Below are 16074 nucleotides of genomic sequence, written 5' to 3'. Positions count from 1 at the left end.
AACACCCACGTGTTGAATAAATCTAAAGCCATACTTCCATTCGCAGTACAGAAGAAATTCTAAAATAATAACGGAAGCCGGAATTTTTAAACCTTTTTTTTTATATTAGCAGTAGCCTCCTAGTAATGCTTTTATTTTCACTGTGACAGCTGCTGCAAGAAGGCGGTTATTTGAAAGAAAATTCAAAGATAATTGATCACCCCAACAGAAGAACAGTATTCAAGATTTTTTTGGTTTTTTCAGGAGGTCATGCTGCACTGAAAAGTTATTTTTAATGTAATTATAACAATTCCGTTAACGAATACTGTAATTCAGATCGCTTCAGTTTGACTAAAAAGAAGTTTAATAATTTGTTTGATACAAAGAAAACATCGCAGCAAAATCAATACGTTCCTCCCACTTGTTTTAATTACGAGGACAGTGAACGTTTTCAATGCTCTAATTTATCAGACAGGGAAATCTCATTAGGATGTATCTCTCAGGAACTCGCGTTTTTCTAATTTGTATCAGAAGTACGCTACATTGAAACGAAGGATGAAAAAAAAATTAAACCATAATTCAAGCAAAAAATACTGAGAATTAGTATTTTTGTAGTATTATTTGCCATTTTACTATTTTAAAAATTCCAGCTGAGCTGCTTGAAGCCAAAATAAAATGTAGCACTAGAAATGTAGTTTTAAAATCTTGTACGTTATTAAATTTTAATTTTTTTCGGAACAAACGAATTAAGCTATAATATTCCGGTTGATATATATTGATCAAAAACACAAAGGTATTTGAACCGAGTACGAGTGCTGAACTTTCAGAAGAAATTGCTTGACATTTGAAGTTCCGTGGAGTGGAATTTTCGGGAAATACTAAGATATTCAAGTTATTCCAGAGAACACAAAGTATAAATATAAATCAGGAAAAGTTATTATTAGTTCTGGAAGTTTAGAGTTGAACAGTGGATGATGTTGACTAGTTGAGGCACGTGTTTGAGTTGCTTTGGAAGAAAGAGGTAGAATTATAGATGTCAATTCAGAAGAACTGTACCCATGGAAATGCTGATAGAAAAGGCATGCAGCAGAAACTGATGGCTGTGTTGTTAAGAGAGTGGAGAGGCGTCATTAATTAACCTAATTGCATCCTTTTGGATACAGTTAAGAGCTTGGGTGGTGGTACTACCACAGATGTGGAAATAATATTCCATGGTAGCGCGGATTTGAAATTTGTAAGAGCCGGTAGTTGTTTAGAAGAAAGGTAACACTGACAGCGAAATGGAAAAACCTCGATTTTTTGGTTAAACTTTCGAATATGGTGCTGCTTTCACCGATTTTTGCGGCAAGGACTGAACAGCTGGCCTAGCTTCTCCTACCCGGTGCTCTCCTAGCACTGATTGAACGATCTATCCCTGTGCGTAACTTCGTTTCCCAATTTTAAACCAGCGGGAAGGGGGCAAAACGATTCCCCCTTGACACTGGTTTAAAACTGAGCAATGAATCTCCCCCTTCTGCCGCTGGTTTTAAATTTCGAATATATAGCCCAATCACTGCAATGAAAGCTGCTGGGTATGAAGAACTAGGAGCTCTTCACTCCTTTTCGCAAAGATCCATGGGAACAACGCCATATTCTAATTTTAACTGGATTAACCTTTAGTAAACCGTAATAAAAAAAAATAATGGTTATGTTATATACGATTAGTATGTTTTTTTTTTTTTATTTCGCTTGGATCCCTCCAGAAGAGTCGTATAAACTGACATAACCTTATTTTACTTAGTAGTTGGTTTAATATAAAATACATTCTTACATAAAAAACGTAAAATTATAACGAATTAAACGCAATGTAAAGCAAATGAGATAAAGCCATTAATTATTACAGTACATTTATCAATCAGCGAGAAGCAGTGAGCGGAACTATACGTTGTAAGATGTAAAATCTTACAAGTATATTATTTTATAGAAAAGTGAGATTAATTTAAAGTAAAACTTATAATATAGCAATATGGAGGAGCGAAACCCTACAAGTCAAGAATATTACTAAGGTCACTCGCAAGGGATTAAATTAGACAACGTTTATAGAAGGAAAGCGGCAACCTGGGTACACTTCAACTCCCAGCACAAAGAAACAATGGAAACGAGTAGCAACTGTTGTTGGTAATAGGTGTTAACTCTGGAAAACAATGGTGCGGTGGACCATGGTACGGTCGTGACATTTCTTTGATCGGTGACACCTGGAGAAGAGACAGGAAGTAAATACGGGACAAATGCTGGAATTACAGTTAAGACTGGCGTCTGGCTGCCGGTGATGGAAAGTTTTGTAGATCTTGTGAAATTAGTCTGCTAAAGTATAACTATAAGCGGCTGACTTCAAAAGGTACAGACAGCCTGAGAAATTTTACAAATTTCTTAAAATAAGAAGTTAGATCGAGCAATAAGGAGACAGCTTGAGAAAATAAAACGAGCAAATAGGGACAGAGTGAAAGTTGATAAAATGAGAAAGATTGGTTAAGACTCAGAACAAGGGGGCACCTGACACATCGGGGCGGTACGTAATTCAGATGAAAAAAGTGAGTGAACAGGGGGGGGGGGAGATAGAGAGAGAGAGAACCCCAAGTTGAGTTTATGTGGGTGTTTATGGAAATGAGTTAGGGGAGCCAGTTGAGTTTTTCATCGGTGTAAGTAAAAAATGAGTTAGTAACATGGACAGTTGAGTGTTTGGTCGTGGTAGAAAATATGAGTTGGTAACAGTTGAGTTTTTTGTCGTGTTAGAAATTATGGAGTGTAAGGAGAATAAGCCTGTCCGTCATTGGAAGGCAAGAGCAGTGACCGTATACTATAGTCTAATCCACATCGGAGGAAAGGCAAGGGTAGTGACCCCAAATGCAACCAGCGCTGTGATAATAGGTGGAGCGCAGTAGCGAGGGTGGCACCCTATGAGCTATCTTCTTGTGGATGAGCTGTAAAAAGTGGAGTAGAGGAGTTAGTGTGAGATGCCCTGTGAATTTTCTTTTTGTGAATAAGTTTTAATAAGGTGGAGAGAGAAGGAGCGAAAATGCGGAATTAGCAGCTCGGTGAGAAGGAAGGAAGCAGCGAATGGAAGGTAGCCCGAATAAGGTGGAGAAAGGATGCCAGTCCCATGCAGCCAAGAGTTCCTGAAAATTATCTGTAGAAGATTCAGGTGAAGCAGATGAAGGAGATCCTCAGAAAGCCAAAAATGGAAGGTTGAAACCTCCCCGGACTAGGAGCATTAGCAACTAAGGCCATAATTGCTCCGGGAATATGCGGTGTCCATTCCCTTGACCTTTCCGCATCCTCCGTATTTGGTGGTGACGGGCTCGAACCCAGGTTCAAGCCCGAACCCTAGGAGCTCGAACCCAGGTTCGAGCCCCCAGGTTCAAGAAGCGTGTGCTACGCAGTGCCGCAAAAGACAGTTATTTCCATTAAAGATATGCAATATTTTCCAGAAATCTTTGTATTGTTGGAAATTAACTTGGACTGCAGACTTTTTTTTTTAATTAAGAAAAAAGACAGAGCTGAGTTTCAGGATTGAAACTAACTAGGTGTTCTTCATCCCATTGGAGAATTACTTGGAGACCAGCATTTTTGGGAAATAATGTTGGGTGTTCCTCAAGTTGTTGCTGTTTGTGCCGACCATGAGTGTGCTATCACCGATAAAACTATGGATAAGATTTCCAGCAGAGGAAGTAGTATTAGGTGCATCAGAGACAGACCATATTGCTCCATATATATTATGTCTGTAAATTGCATGTGTTCTGTGGTTAATTTACCTGTTTTGCTGGACGAAATACCGGAGTTTCCGGGAGAAAAAAAAACCATGAAACCCTCACCTGAGACGACCAAATAACTCAATCACGTTGTGAAAAAAGTCCATAAAAATTTTTCGCATCACTGACAGGATTTGAACCCGGGCCTTTTCCACTCGGTGTGGAGAGGACGGTGTTATACGTACTGTGCTTCCAGCAAGGGCAGTCCATGGAGGAAGGTAATTAACATACAGAAAGAAAAGAATGTGAGATAGAATAGAACTCTGGGAAACTCCAGCACATAAGTAAACAGAGAGGTATCATCCGCTGCAGTAAGTTATCAGAGATAAAACCGAATGGCCAATTGCAAAAAAAAAAAAAAATAGAAGGAAAACTACAAGATGGAATCCTTTTCAGATCTTTATGGCGATCAACAGCCTTAAAAATATCAATAGAAATTGAGATATTTCTCTCACCTTTCTGAGCGAGGAAAAAAAATGACCGTGTCTCAGAATTGTGCAATAATATTTTGGTGCCCATGATCCTTGCAAACACCGACCAATTCAAAAGATTTAATTTTACAAATTATGATTAAAACATGCTGAATAACAGACTTAAATTATATCACAATAAAGCTAAAACGGCTTGTCAATCAATATTTTGGTGGTTCATAACGTTTATTATCCCTACGTAATAACAACTTATGTCTGGAGACCTTTATATTGATTTGTGGGTACTTCACATCCAATGTATGTCTGGGGACGAAGGAACTTTGTCTCACCCCAAAGACGTTGAAGTTGTGCAGTAACTAGATGGTGGTTATGAAAGTTTCTCGCGCAAGAGCTCATTAGGCCTTTGTGCCTACCAAAGTAACCAAAGCTACATATGATAACTGGCAGGAGAGCAGTCAGAAGCGGCCATACATTTCAATTTTTTTCAGGTAGGAAAAAAATTGGAGTTTTGCATCATTACCTAAGATACAACTGAGTGACAAAGGTCCTTGCAGATTTGAGAAGAAAATGTAAAGTAGTTTGACATGTAGCTTATATTGTTTTAAATGTCACTTTAATTTGTGTGAGTTTTGATATTGAAATTGTTTAAAATGGCATCCTAATTGGAGTAAATGGGAAGGAAACTCAACATGGGGAACAATTTTTAAATCAACTAGATGACTGTTATATATATCAACATGTCAGGGAAAGTACTAGAGAAAAGAATATCCTAGACATCATCATCACACATGAATCAGATGACATAACAGGGCTGACAGTAGAGGAACCAGTAGCAGGAAGTGATCACGGAGTTCTACGGTGGATGATGAAGAGAGATAGCAGCAGTAAAAGGCAAAGGAATGGGTTATAATTTCACAAAAGGAAATTACGAAGCCTTAAGGTACTACATGGCCTCTATTAACTGGGTAGATATCGCACAGAGAATGAATACATTTGAACTATGGTATGCTTTTAAAACATTAATCAGATGCTTTAAATACGCATTTACCATTAAAAAAAAAAACACTCCACGAGGAGGGTTCCAAGTTAGATGAACAGTGAAGTTGCCACATTACTTGAGCAGAAAAAGGTGGCATGGAAAGGTTACAGAGCAATAAAAAGCACTGAAGTCTATAACAGCTACAAGATGATCTGTAATAGAGCCACAGAAAAGGTTCGACAGGCAAAGGCAGTATTATGAGAAATCACTAGCAAACAGAGGGGATAAGGAATTCTTCACATATATAAATGCCAAGAGGAGTAGGACAAACCAGATCGGACTTTTACGTAAGGGAAAGGGGATAGTATTAAATACACCAGCTGCCGTTGCAGATGAACTCAACAGTTATTTTGCATGGATATTTACAAATGAAAAACCTTTTGTGGCAATGGGAAATTGTGGGAGCGAAGTTGAAAAATATGTAATTAATGATATTGAAATTTCGCACGATTATTTAATGAAAAACTTTCGAGCCTACAGGCCAGTAAGGCTCCTGGAGTTGATGTAATATACCCTATAATCTTAAGGGAGGCGGCAAGCGAGTGCATTGAACCATTGAGGCTAATTATGCGAGCATCACTAGACTCTGGGGAGATTCCCTTGGATTGGAAAAGTGCCAATGTATCTCCCATACATAAGGATGGCTCTAAGAGTAAAGTGGGAAATTATCGACCTGTCAGTCTGACTTCAGTGGTAGGGAAAATCATGGAGGCAATGATCAAGGATGGAATTCAGGATCATTTGGATCGAAATGAAATTCTCAAGGATACTCAGCATGATTTTGTAAAGGGAAAATAATGTTTAACAAATCTGGTTCGCTATTTTGAAAGGGTTACTCACGATCTGGATTTAGGGAATAATTTCGACATTGTTTATTTAGATTTTAGCAAAGCTTTTGACTCAGTCCCACATGAGCGGTTGCTTTATAAGCTAGAACAGGTTGGAATCACTGGAAAAATCCTTAGATTGATAGCAGGATGGTTTCAGGGCAGGAGGCAGAGGGTTGTGATAAATGGCTATTCCTCAGATTGGGTTGATGTAAGACGTGGGGTTCCCAAGGATCAGTACTAGGACCACTGTTGTTTTTAACTTTCATAAACGACATCGATGAAGGGATACAGGGCGCGATGTCTAAATTTGCAGATGATGTTAAAATTGGTAGAGTAGTTAATAATCACTGTCAAGCTGAGCTTCTTCAGAGTGACCTAGAGAGACTTCAGGAATGGTCAGAAAAATGGAAGCTATGCTTTAATCCAACAAAGTGTAAGGTATTACACCTGGGAAACAGTAATCCCAAAATAACTTATTCACTTGGTGGAGTTCAACTAAACCCAGTACTGGAAGAAAGGGACTTGGGTGTTACGATACGGTCAGACATGAAATTCTCTGAGCATTGTAAACAGGTTGCAAGGAAGGCCTATGGTGTCCTATCGATGATCTATCGCACTTTTGCAAGTAGAGATAAGGACGTGATAATCCAATTATATAAGGCTTATGTTAGACCACACTTGGAACGCTGTGTTCAAGTATGGAGACCACACCTAAAGAAAGACAGAGCTTCTTGAAAGAGTGCAAAGACGGGTAACTCGCATGGTGAGATCGGCAAAAGGGCGTCCTTATGAAGAAAGACTTCGAATATGTGAGTTGCAGAGTTTGGAAACTATACACCTTAGAGGAGATTTGATTGAGGTGTTAAGGCTCAGAGGCATCAGTAAAATGAATGAGGACGAAATTTTCAAGATAAATGATGCTAGAACTATGGGACATAAATTCAAGTTACGGGGGGGAAATGTTTATATTGGACTGCAGGAAGTTTTATTTTAGCCAGCGAGTTATAAATTACTGGAATAAGTTGCCTACATGGGTGGTAGAGGCTGACAGTTTGGAGAAATTCAAAGGTCATCTGGATAGTACCTTCGGGTGAGGTAGGATGATAGGTTTAATTTCCTTTTCTTTTATTAATTTTTTTTTTTCTTTTTTTATCATTGTTTCATTCGTTTTTTTTTTTTTTTTTTTTTTTTTGGCTGGTGCAGCTTAAGCCATAGGCTTTCTTGCACCATGCGGCCATTACTAATACGTGGGAGAATATACTTTTCATATGTCACCTTAATGAGAATGAGCTTATATTTTGACAATTATATGTTTAATATTAGTTTTTATGATAACATATCTGCCCTGGTGTGAGTGAGAATGATGGATGCATGTTAAAACAAAAAAAAAAATAAGCAAAGCAAGTGAAAATTATATATATATATATACTCTATAAAACGTATAAAACTACATAAAAATTTATGCAGATTTAGGCATTTTACAAGTACACAAAAAGTACCAAATGCAAGAAAAAGATAAAAAGTATAAAATACAAAAGTATGAAAGATAGATGTGTGGATGAATTAAATTGTTTGTTCTAGGTCTCGGCACTAAGACTAATGGAAGGCCCCTCACGTGACCATCCTTACTGAGACCATGCTGTTTTCTCTTCCTAGCCAGCACGGTGTGGGATGCTGAATCGAACGTTGGTAGGTCTAAGCCTGGTATAGGACTCAGACACCCACAGATGCGGCCTTCACACACATAGGACACCCTGCCCCTATGCACAATTTTCCTCTCCCAACCCTCCCATCCTCAAACTTTCGCCTGTGGGCTCCCTACACTAGACTTTCTATTACCCCCCTCGGTGTGGCTGGGCTTTCCCACCCTGGGATCCCTCCATCCCCCTCCTTTTTCTACTAGGTGGGTACCTCTGCTTTACCCCTTCTATCTTCTTCCCCTTTTTTTCCTTCTCCACGTTACTCCCTATCTCTCCTACGCTCCTTTTCAATAATTTTCTATTTTATTTTTCTTGGACTCTCCCTGGCAAGCTAAGGAGAAGCTACCCCGCCAGAGCCTTTATCTTTACTACCTGGCCCTCCTCCCCGTGGAGTTGAACCGTAACTAGGTGTCAGTGGTATTCCACGAGCCCCTAAGGCTAAGAGGCCAGAAGAACAACCTAACATTGACATTACACAAACACTCACTAACCCACACAATCTGGCATTTACGGAGTTCCGTAATCTTCACAGAGTTTACACGCGGAGTTGCGGGAAGCCCCCGGTGCCGCATACCCTATACTATATAAATTTATTAGGCTTTTAAGCGCATCAACGACTTAAGATGAGGATTGTGAGGGCTGTAAAGTCCGGCAAACTCGCAGGAAAAAAAAAACAGCGTGTGCACCCTGTACGTACGAAAGATGTTTTATTTTATGCGAAAACATTCTTGGCTTGGACGAGGTTAAAGGGTTTTAGGAATGAAAAGAATCTGAACACGTTTAATATTAGTTCACTATGTTTTTGAACTCGTTCTTTTGTCGACATGGGAGGCTTCTTCGGTGGCTTTGAAGCTTTTATCCTTGCACGATACACTCGAATTTGCTCGACTGGAGTTTTAACCATCTTTGAAATACTCTTGTAGGTTGTAAACTTTTTTCAACACTTGAAATTGTGGTATTTTCACAATTCGATAGTAGACGACGAAGGAAAATCAAAACCGTTTAAATTTTTAAAATCGAACAGCTAGAACCGAAGTTATGAACGATGTAACCTTTTACGCTCCCGCCCGCTACTTATTCTACAGAAGCAACGTTAGTGAGTGCGGTAGGAGAAGAGAGGCTGAGCGAAAGCAAATAAGCCAACTCTAGATCAGAGTTAGGAGTGAAGTAAGCATTTCCGTCTCCAATCGGTTTTACTTCAGTCAGAGAAATTTAGTAGGTGCGGCCAAAGATGTTTTCACATCAAAAAACCTACTTTCTCTGCCCAAGATCGACTAACTAACCTCGACTGGAGAGGACTCCAGAAATTTCTTCAGTCATAGACAAGAATCGATCTCACACCTCTCCAAACCAGTGAGAAGAGCCGAGACCACTATTTTGTAACGAAGGGGCTACACAGAACAATGGAATGAAAATTATCAAACTACTTGTTTCTGAAGCAGTCAAATAGGTGATTAAATAAATATTTCTTAATGCCTTTATTAATTCGCATTCTGCCAGCAGACTGAAACCTACCCAATAATTGCTGATTGTTTAGTAACAACAGAATGATCATTCTAATCTGTCAGTCAATTTCTGACATCACTAATCTATTCTTAGAACTACTGAAAGTTCTGGGAGCCTTGACCAAATTTAGAAGGCATACAGTTTGTTGTGCCCTTTAAAAATTAGTTACGTGTTACCAATGCAGGATCTAGCATATTTTCACAAATGCTTTTAATATGATATTATTACAAATGGAAATCGTGCATAATTTGCCATTATCTTTCCACGTCCGTGTCCCACAATCAGTTCTTGCGTATTCCATTACACTAACTACACTTATTCTAGATGCCAATCGAGAAACACGATCACTCTCTCAGCCTACGAATGTGATGGTACATTTATTTTCATTTTTGCATTATTCGCAGTTTCGCATAATACAGGAAAATAAACAGTTGTATACTTTATTTTCAACCTGCTACGATTCTCGGAGATTGTCTCTACCTCATTAGTGAACATTCACTCTGAAACGAAGTTGAAACTATGCAAAATCTGCTTTGGAATAAATATTTTATTTTCATTCCACCAATTCAGTCGATTTTCTTGTCTTTATTGAAAGGGATTAAATTTAAATACGATTCTACTTCAGCAATGCTGGATGCTCTACAACAAGGGTCAGCAACCTTTTTCCTTGTGTCATTTTTTGTTCATTACAACTATAAAAAAAAATCTTCGTGGCTGCCAGTTGTAGAGGTATATGAACGAAGAAATAAGCAATTCGAAAGCATCATAACAACCAGCGTATCTCAAAAAACCTTCCCGCATTGCTAGGGTTGCCTATCCCTTTACGATTTTCTATTTAAACAAGATGCACCACAGTAGAACGTAATTAATTCTTAACTGTGTTGGATTTCTTAATAGATTTAAGTTTGGGGCGATATACGTAGTTGAATTTGGTCATTTTGTTGGTGTAACTGAAGCTGGCACTGTCCCAAATACAGATAGGCGGCTACAACTCTGCTAAGGTAACACGAATAATTCATCCAGCCAGATGACTGGAGTAACTGACTTACTAGTCATGTGATGAGCTGGAAATACAGGTATTTACATTGCATGGTACTGTATTATAATGCCAATTTCCGGAAGCAACAGATATCAGCCTCGCACATGATGCATGACCGTTTATAATTAAACTCTGCGAAAATTAAGTTTTTACATTTATTTTAAGCAATTTACATTTATCGGTTTCGTAGTTGCCAAAACGACGTGTCCCTCAGTCCTAGTACATCTATAGAAGTGTATGTTCACGTATTCATGTTGATTTGCATGTTATGGAGATGAAAAACGCAGCATAACTCACGGGGGAACCCTATCCTCACAAAGTCGGATATTGCGGTCCTCACTGAAGAGGCCTTTAAAAATTTCTACTGGATTCGAATCCAGACCTATCCAAGCGAGCAGAAAATGCCGAAATTGGTCACAGAAAATGAGAATGTGCCCCCAAAATGCTTGTTAAATTAATATAACGTTGTCATAACAAAAGGCAAGAGATTCAAAGCAACCAACCCCAAGATATGTGCTATTCCGACGACATGTTAGGCTACGTAAGTTATGTAAATTAAGATAAGTCGGTAAGTTAACTTAGATGTGGATGGCTTAAGTGAATTTCCAAACGATTATAAAAGTGACTCTGCCACAGAAGTACAATTTTATGAGCTTTTTAAAGTGATGTGTAAATTTTAAGTTCTTAATATACCTTTTTCTACATAATTAATGCATACCTTACAAATCCAAAAACCGAGTTAACAGTTAGAAAAATAAATTTTTTAAAAATATAATAAAAACAGATGGCATGCAATCGTGGACTTTCGTCGCTGAATATTCTTTCCTTTATTCAACTAGCTCTACTAAGGACAGAGACTGTTCATGCCGTCCAAATATTTACCCCAATAGCTCCCCTTCCTCTACTTCCATGCCCATTAACAGGTGTCCGGTTTTGACCCGGACAATCCAATATTTGAAATTGGTATCGGTAAAATAATAAAACAAATACCAGAATTTACTCAATTTGTTTGTGGGCAACCACTGTTGCTGTCTAGGTAGGATTGCATTCTGTAGTCTTTATTGTTCTCACACATCCAGACTGATAAAGTTTCAATTCTTTCAATGAAACTTCAATTTCTATTAACAGTTGAACATTAGTTTCTGCACTGAATTTTTTAAATGTGAAAGATGTTTTCTTCTATATAGGGGTATTGGGTAGTTCTCCCGGAACTACCCAGCACCCCTATCTACATTCAAGTGACTGGCACGAAACCAGAATTTCCTGATAAATGAAATCGGAAGCTGCCCAATTTTTCTGAGGAGGTCACCTGGCAACTGCCTATTAATATTACCATTTTATTTTTATTTTAAATATCCCAATTTGTTTTTGTTCATTTCTTTACAGTGAAATGATAATTATAATACCGGTACACTACATCTCAACGCAGTGGTGATACTGAACTCTTCCTCTCTACCCCGAAAGAAATGTTTGGTGTGTGGGTTGGGCGCGCGTACACGAATTTGAAAATAAATATTATAACGATACAATTCTCCACGTAGGTAATTTTCAGAGTATAATAATTAAAGGCGTTTGAAACACAGCAGAAACATAAAAAATAAGTACTGAAAAAAGGTAGCAAAAAAAAGCAGCACGGCATTCATTTCGACCGTTCGTTGGCCCTGCCCAGGGGTACCGAATACTCAATTTCAGCCAAAATTTGAGGGTTACGCGTCCTGTGGAAGCGTTTTTTTTTTTTTTTTTTTTTTTGGTTAAACTGGACTGCATTTTATGGGTACACCTTATCACCGCTTTGCGGGCATTGCGAAATTAGGGGCGATTCAAGCAAAAGAAGTATGGGTTTTTAATAAACTTTAATTTTTGTCTAGTGAAAAAAGGTTCTTTTAGTTTACGCCAGTAATTCGGGACGGATTCAAGCAAAAGTTTTTTTAATACAAGAGTGTTATTAGGGTCAAAATGCTACTCATTTTATATGTACCTATTAAGAGGGGGGAAGGAATATACAATTCGATTCGCTTTAATCCGGAATTGATTTTGACAAGTACAGCTCGCCAAATAGTATCAAAATCTTACAATACTAGGCGGAACATTGTAATAAATATACCAATTAAAAAATTCATATTTTATTGTCGCTTTCTGAAACTTAATTTCCATTGGGTCCGAAGAAATGAGATTTCATAGGGTGTGGGTAATAAACCAGCACAACAAACTTCAGGCACATAATCTTACCTCCATCGGCGTACTCCATGAGAATTGTCAGCGTTCCAGGCTGCTGATCCAAATAAGCTTCCTTGTAGCGTATGACATTCACGTGCCGACAGCGAGACAAAATGGACACTTCATTAAGGGCGTGATGATAATCGTAGTTAGATAATAAGGAAAGTCGAATTTCTTTCAAGACGTATTTACGGTCGCTGGATCGAGATTTTACCAACCACACATGGCCATAAGTTCCACTTCCAATTAGATTTAATTTCTCATACTTTGCAGGCATTATTTTGCTACACATGAATTAAAAATTTGTATTTAGTATAGATTCCTAATTTATCTTTTCCTTCACCATTGCCACTATCTTCCACAATTAAAAAAGATGGAAACGAAGAACACACACGACGACGACCACGCACTAACTACACTGAATGAAACATAAAAATTGCATACTTCAATGTGACAATCACACGCCGCTGTGTGGCGCCTCATCTACAATTAAAAAAATATTTAAATAGTTATAAAAAATATAATCTTATTCTGGAACATAGAGAGAAAGAAATTACACATCTTGTAACAAATAAATTGATATTTTAGATATCTATTGATATACTTAATTACAATATGCAGCTATAACAATCTGTTTTTTTTTTTTTTTTTTTTTGTGTGTGTCCATAATGTTCCGAATAGTCTTGGATATTTCATCATGGTGAACGCTAGCAGCGGTAGCAGTTGTAAACCTTGACGTCCTATTCATACAAATTGGACAAATTATATACATGCACTGTCCTGCCAAAAGTAAAGGAAATATTTTGACCTATAAAGATGATTGTGTATGCTGAACAATGAGAATATGGAAACAGCTAATAAAGTTTCAGAGAGAATTACAGGGACAGTCGGATGTCATGTACAGAAAACGTTTATTTTTATCGTTCAGGAGTACAGAGACGGGCAAGATTGGTGAGGGGGAACGAAGGGGTCCTCTTAACAAGAAAGGTTTTAAGTTCTGTAAATTGCGCGTATGGAGAATAGACAAATGCTAAGTGAGCTGATTGAGATGGATAAGGCCTTGAATGGTCTGAGCAGGCTCAATGCTGATGGGATTCTTCCTCTTGCTCAGATTACGAACCTGAGGGGGCATAAATTCAAATTGAGGAAAGACAGTTGTAGAATAGATTGTGCATAAATTTGCCTGTAGCCAGCGGGTAGTTGATTGCCGGAACAAACTTCCATCTGTCGTTATGGAAGTTGATAACTTAAATAAATTCAAGGACGAACTGGACAAACTTTCAGAGCGAATAGATGGGCGAAATGAGATTTTTGATTTTTTTTTTATTGTTACTGTATAAGCTTACTTTCTTGCATCATATGCCTCTACTAATGCTAATTAAACATTCCCAAATCGACATTTAGCAACGTGCTAAAAAAAACAAAAAAAAAAAAAACACGTGACACAGAGCGAAAGAAATGCCAAGTACTAACTGACTGCAGCCTTCTTACCTTAAATCAGATCGTTAGCTCGTCTTGCCATCAGACCCTAGGGAAATTGCGTTTGAGGTTCAAACGGCCATAGGCAAACCTGTAAGTGTTTACATGATGTATAAAGAGCAAGATTCTATCGATTTTCATGGAAGAACTGAAGCTTTCAACAAGCCTTTGATAAAGAAAACAAAAGCACACCTACTGGGACTGCTGATCAATGGAAATAAGTGTAATACACGCTGTTTCAGTCTGATGGACATGATTGGATGCCTGGAGCATGCTTAATACATCAATGTGTTTTCATACCTATGAAACTGGGGGAGTAGGAAGGGAATCATGGGCTGGACTGCTGTTTCTCCTGGCATTTAATAGGTACAATGGATTTAGTGCATGGAACCATAAATGCTGCACCTATATCAATTTTCTGGTCAGTTCTATGTATTCTACATCGTTGCAATGTTCAAAAAAACAGTCGTACACCATCCAACAGGACAGTGATCTGTTACGCAAAATAAGGAGTGTGAACACGTGGATGAAGGAAATAAGATCAGAACATTGATATAGAAAGCATAGAGCTCCGACCTGAACGCAAATGAACTTCTTCAGAATAAAGTGGAACGCAAAATTAGAGCAAGGACAAGAGAGTTAATGGAGTTCACAAGTTCTTTAAACAAGGAGGTAATACTACCAGACTTGTACCAGAAATCAATAGAAAGTCTTCCATATGCTTTGGAGAATTTGTTACAGTCAAATGTGCACCAATAGTCATTTCTTTGAATAAATAACGTGTTTTGTTCATAACCATGTGTTCCATGGCATTTTGTAGGATGGTATATTATATAATAGTATATACAAAAAAAAATCAAATTATTATTTTAGGGTTACCCGTAATTAAATACATTAACCCGTATTTGTGTCTGTAAATTGCGTATGTTCTATGGTTGATATGCCTGTTTTGCTGGACGAAAAAAACCCCAGTAACTGGAGAGAAAAACCTTGCTATCTACGCCTGAGACCAAATTACTCAGCCACGGAGTGAAAAAAGCCCATTAAAGTTCCTCGTGTCATCGACGGGATTCGAACCCAGGCCTTTTCCACCCGGTGTGGGGAGGACGGTGACGATACCACTGTGCTACCCGCGCAGACATAATAATAGTATATACACTCAGGGATCATTGAATTATAACCACCGATCCGTAACGAACCATGCCGCATAGTTCGCAGTACAAAAAGCCTAAAAGCATCTTTCGCCAGAGCAATAGTAATTTGCATCTGGTCGTGCAAATCAAAGCGATAAAATAGCAGTTATGGGACGTAGCAAAGATAACACTGAGTTTCAAAAGGAATTACTGTGGAAGCTCGTGCCCTGGGTGCTTTCATATCGGAAACGGCATGTCTAACCACACCATTAACCACAGTGGGCCACTGTATTTAAGGCGTACAAAGAATGGTATCGAACGAATCAAACCACCTCCCGCCGATAGAAATGTAAAGGATTACGCAAGGTGGATGTTTGTGGTGAGCGAAAGATGCAACACGTTTTACGGGCTGAACGGCAGGTCACTGTGCGATAGCTGACATTGCACTACAATATGGGGAAGGCAAGAACAATATTCCAAACGAAGATACGCCGCACACTCAGACGTATAAACTAAAAAAAACTATTATATTAGAGTCACTTAGAAAGTCACTTCAGCTACCCATGTGTATTGTGTCTTGTGTTCTCTGGTGGATATGCCTGCTTTGCTGGACGAAAAATCCCAGTTTTTCGGGGGAAACCTTGCTATCTACTCCTGAGACTAACTAACTCAGTGAAAAACGCCCATAAACGTTCCTCGCGCCATCGATGGGACTCGAACCCAGGCCTTTTCACCCGGTGTGGGAGATCGGCGAGATACCACTGTGTTACACGCGCAGACACACACACACACACAGACATATAAGGTTCCACAGCAGGCGACCTTCTCCTTACTGCTGATCATTGTCGACAGCGAATGCTATTGTCAGTTACCCGCTGGTTGGACACTGGAGAACTGGAAACGATTGCGCTGGTCAGATGAGTCTACATATAT

General features: G+C 38.6%; 1 protein-coding gene across 1 annotated transcript in view; it reads right to left on the bottom strand.

The window, feature by feature from the left end:
* The window catches only part of LOC150088079 (uncharacterized), a 153698-nt gene extending 140885 nt beyond the window's left edge, over positions 1-12813 (bottom strand). Inside the window, exon 1 of the mRNA XM_090370010.1 lies at positions 12542-12813. Within this exon, the coding sequence (XP_090226136.1) occupies positions 12542-12806 (265 nt within the window). The 5' untranslated portion in view covers positions 12807-12813. The remainder of the gene's footprint in view (positions 1-12541) is intronic.
* Between the last annotated feature and the right edge of the window lie 3261 nt (positions 12814-16074).

The sequence above is a fragment of the Mastigoproctus giganteus genome, chromosome 3 (genome assembly GCF_048544385.1).
Source record: "Mastigoproctus giganteus isolate SK-2022 chromosome 3, ASM4854438v1, whole genome shotgun sequence".
NCBI classification, from domain to species: domain Eukaryota; kingdom Metazoa; phylum Arthropoda; class Arachnida; order Uropygi; family Thelyphonidae; genus Mastigoproctus; species Mastigoproctus giganteus.
The sequence above is the reverse complement of the archived record's forward strand: the minus strand, read 5'-3'. Positions and strand labels throughout refer to the sequence as shown.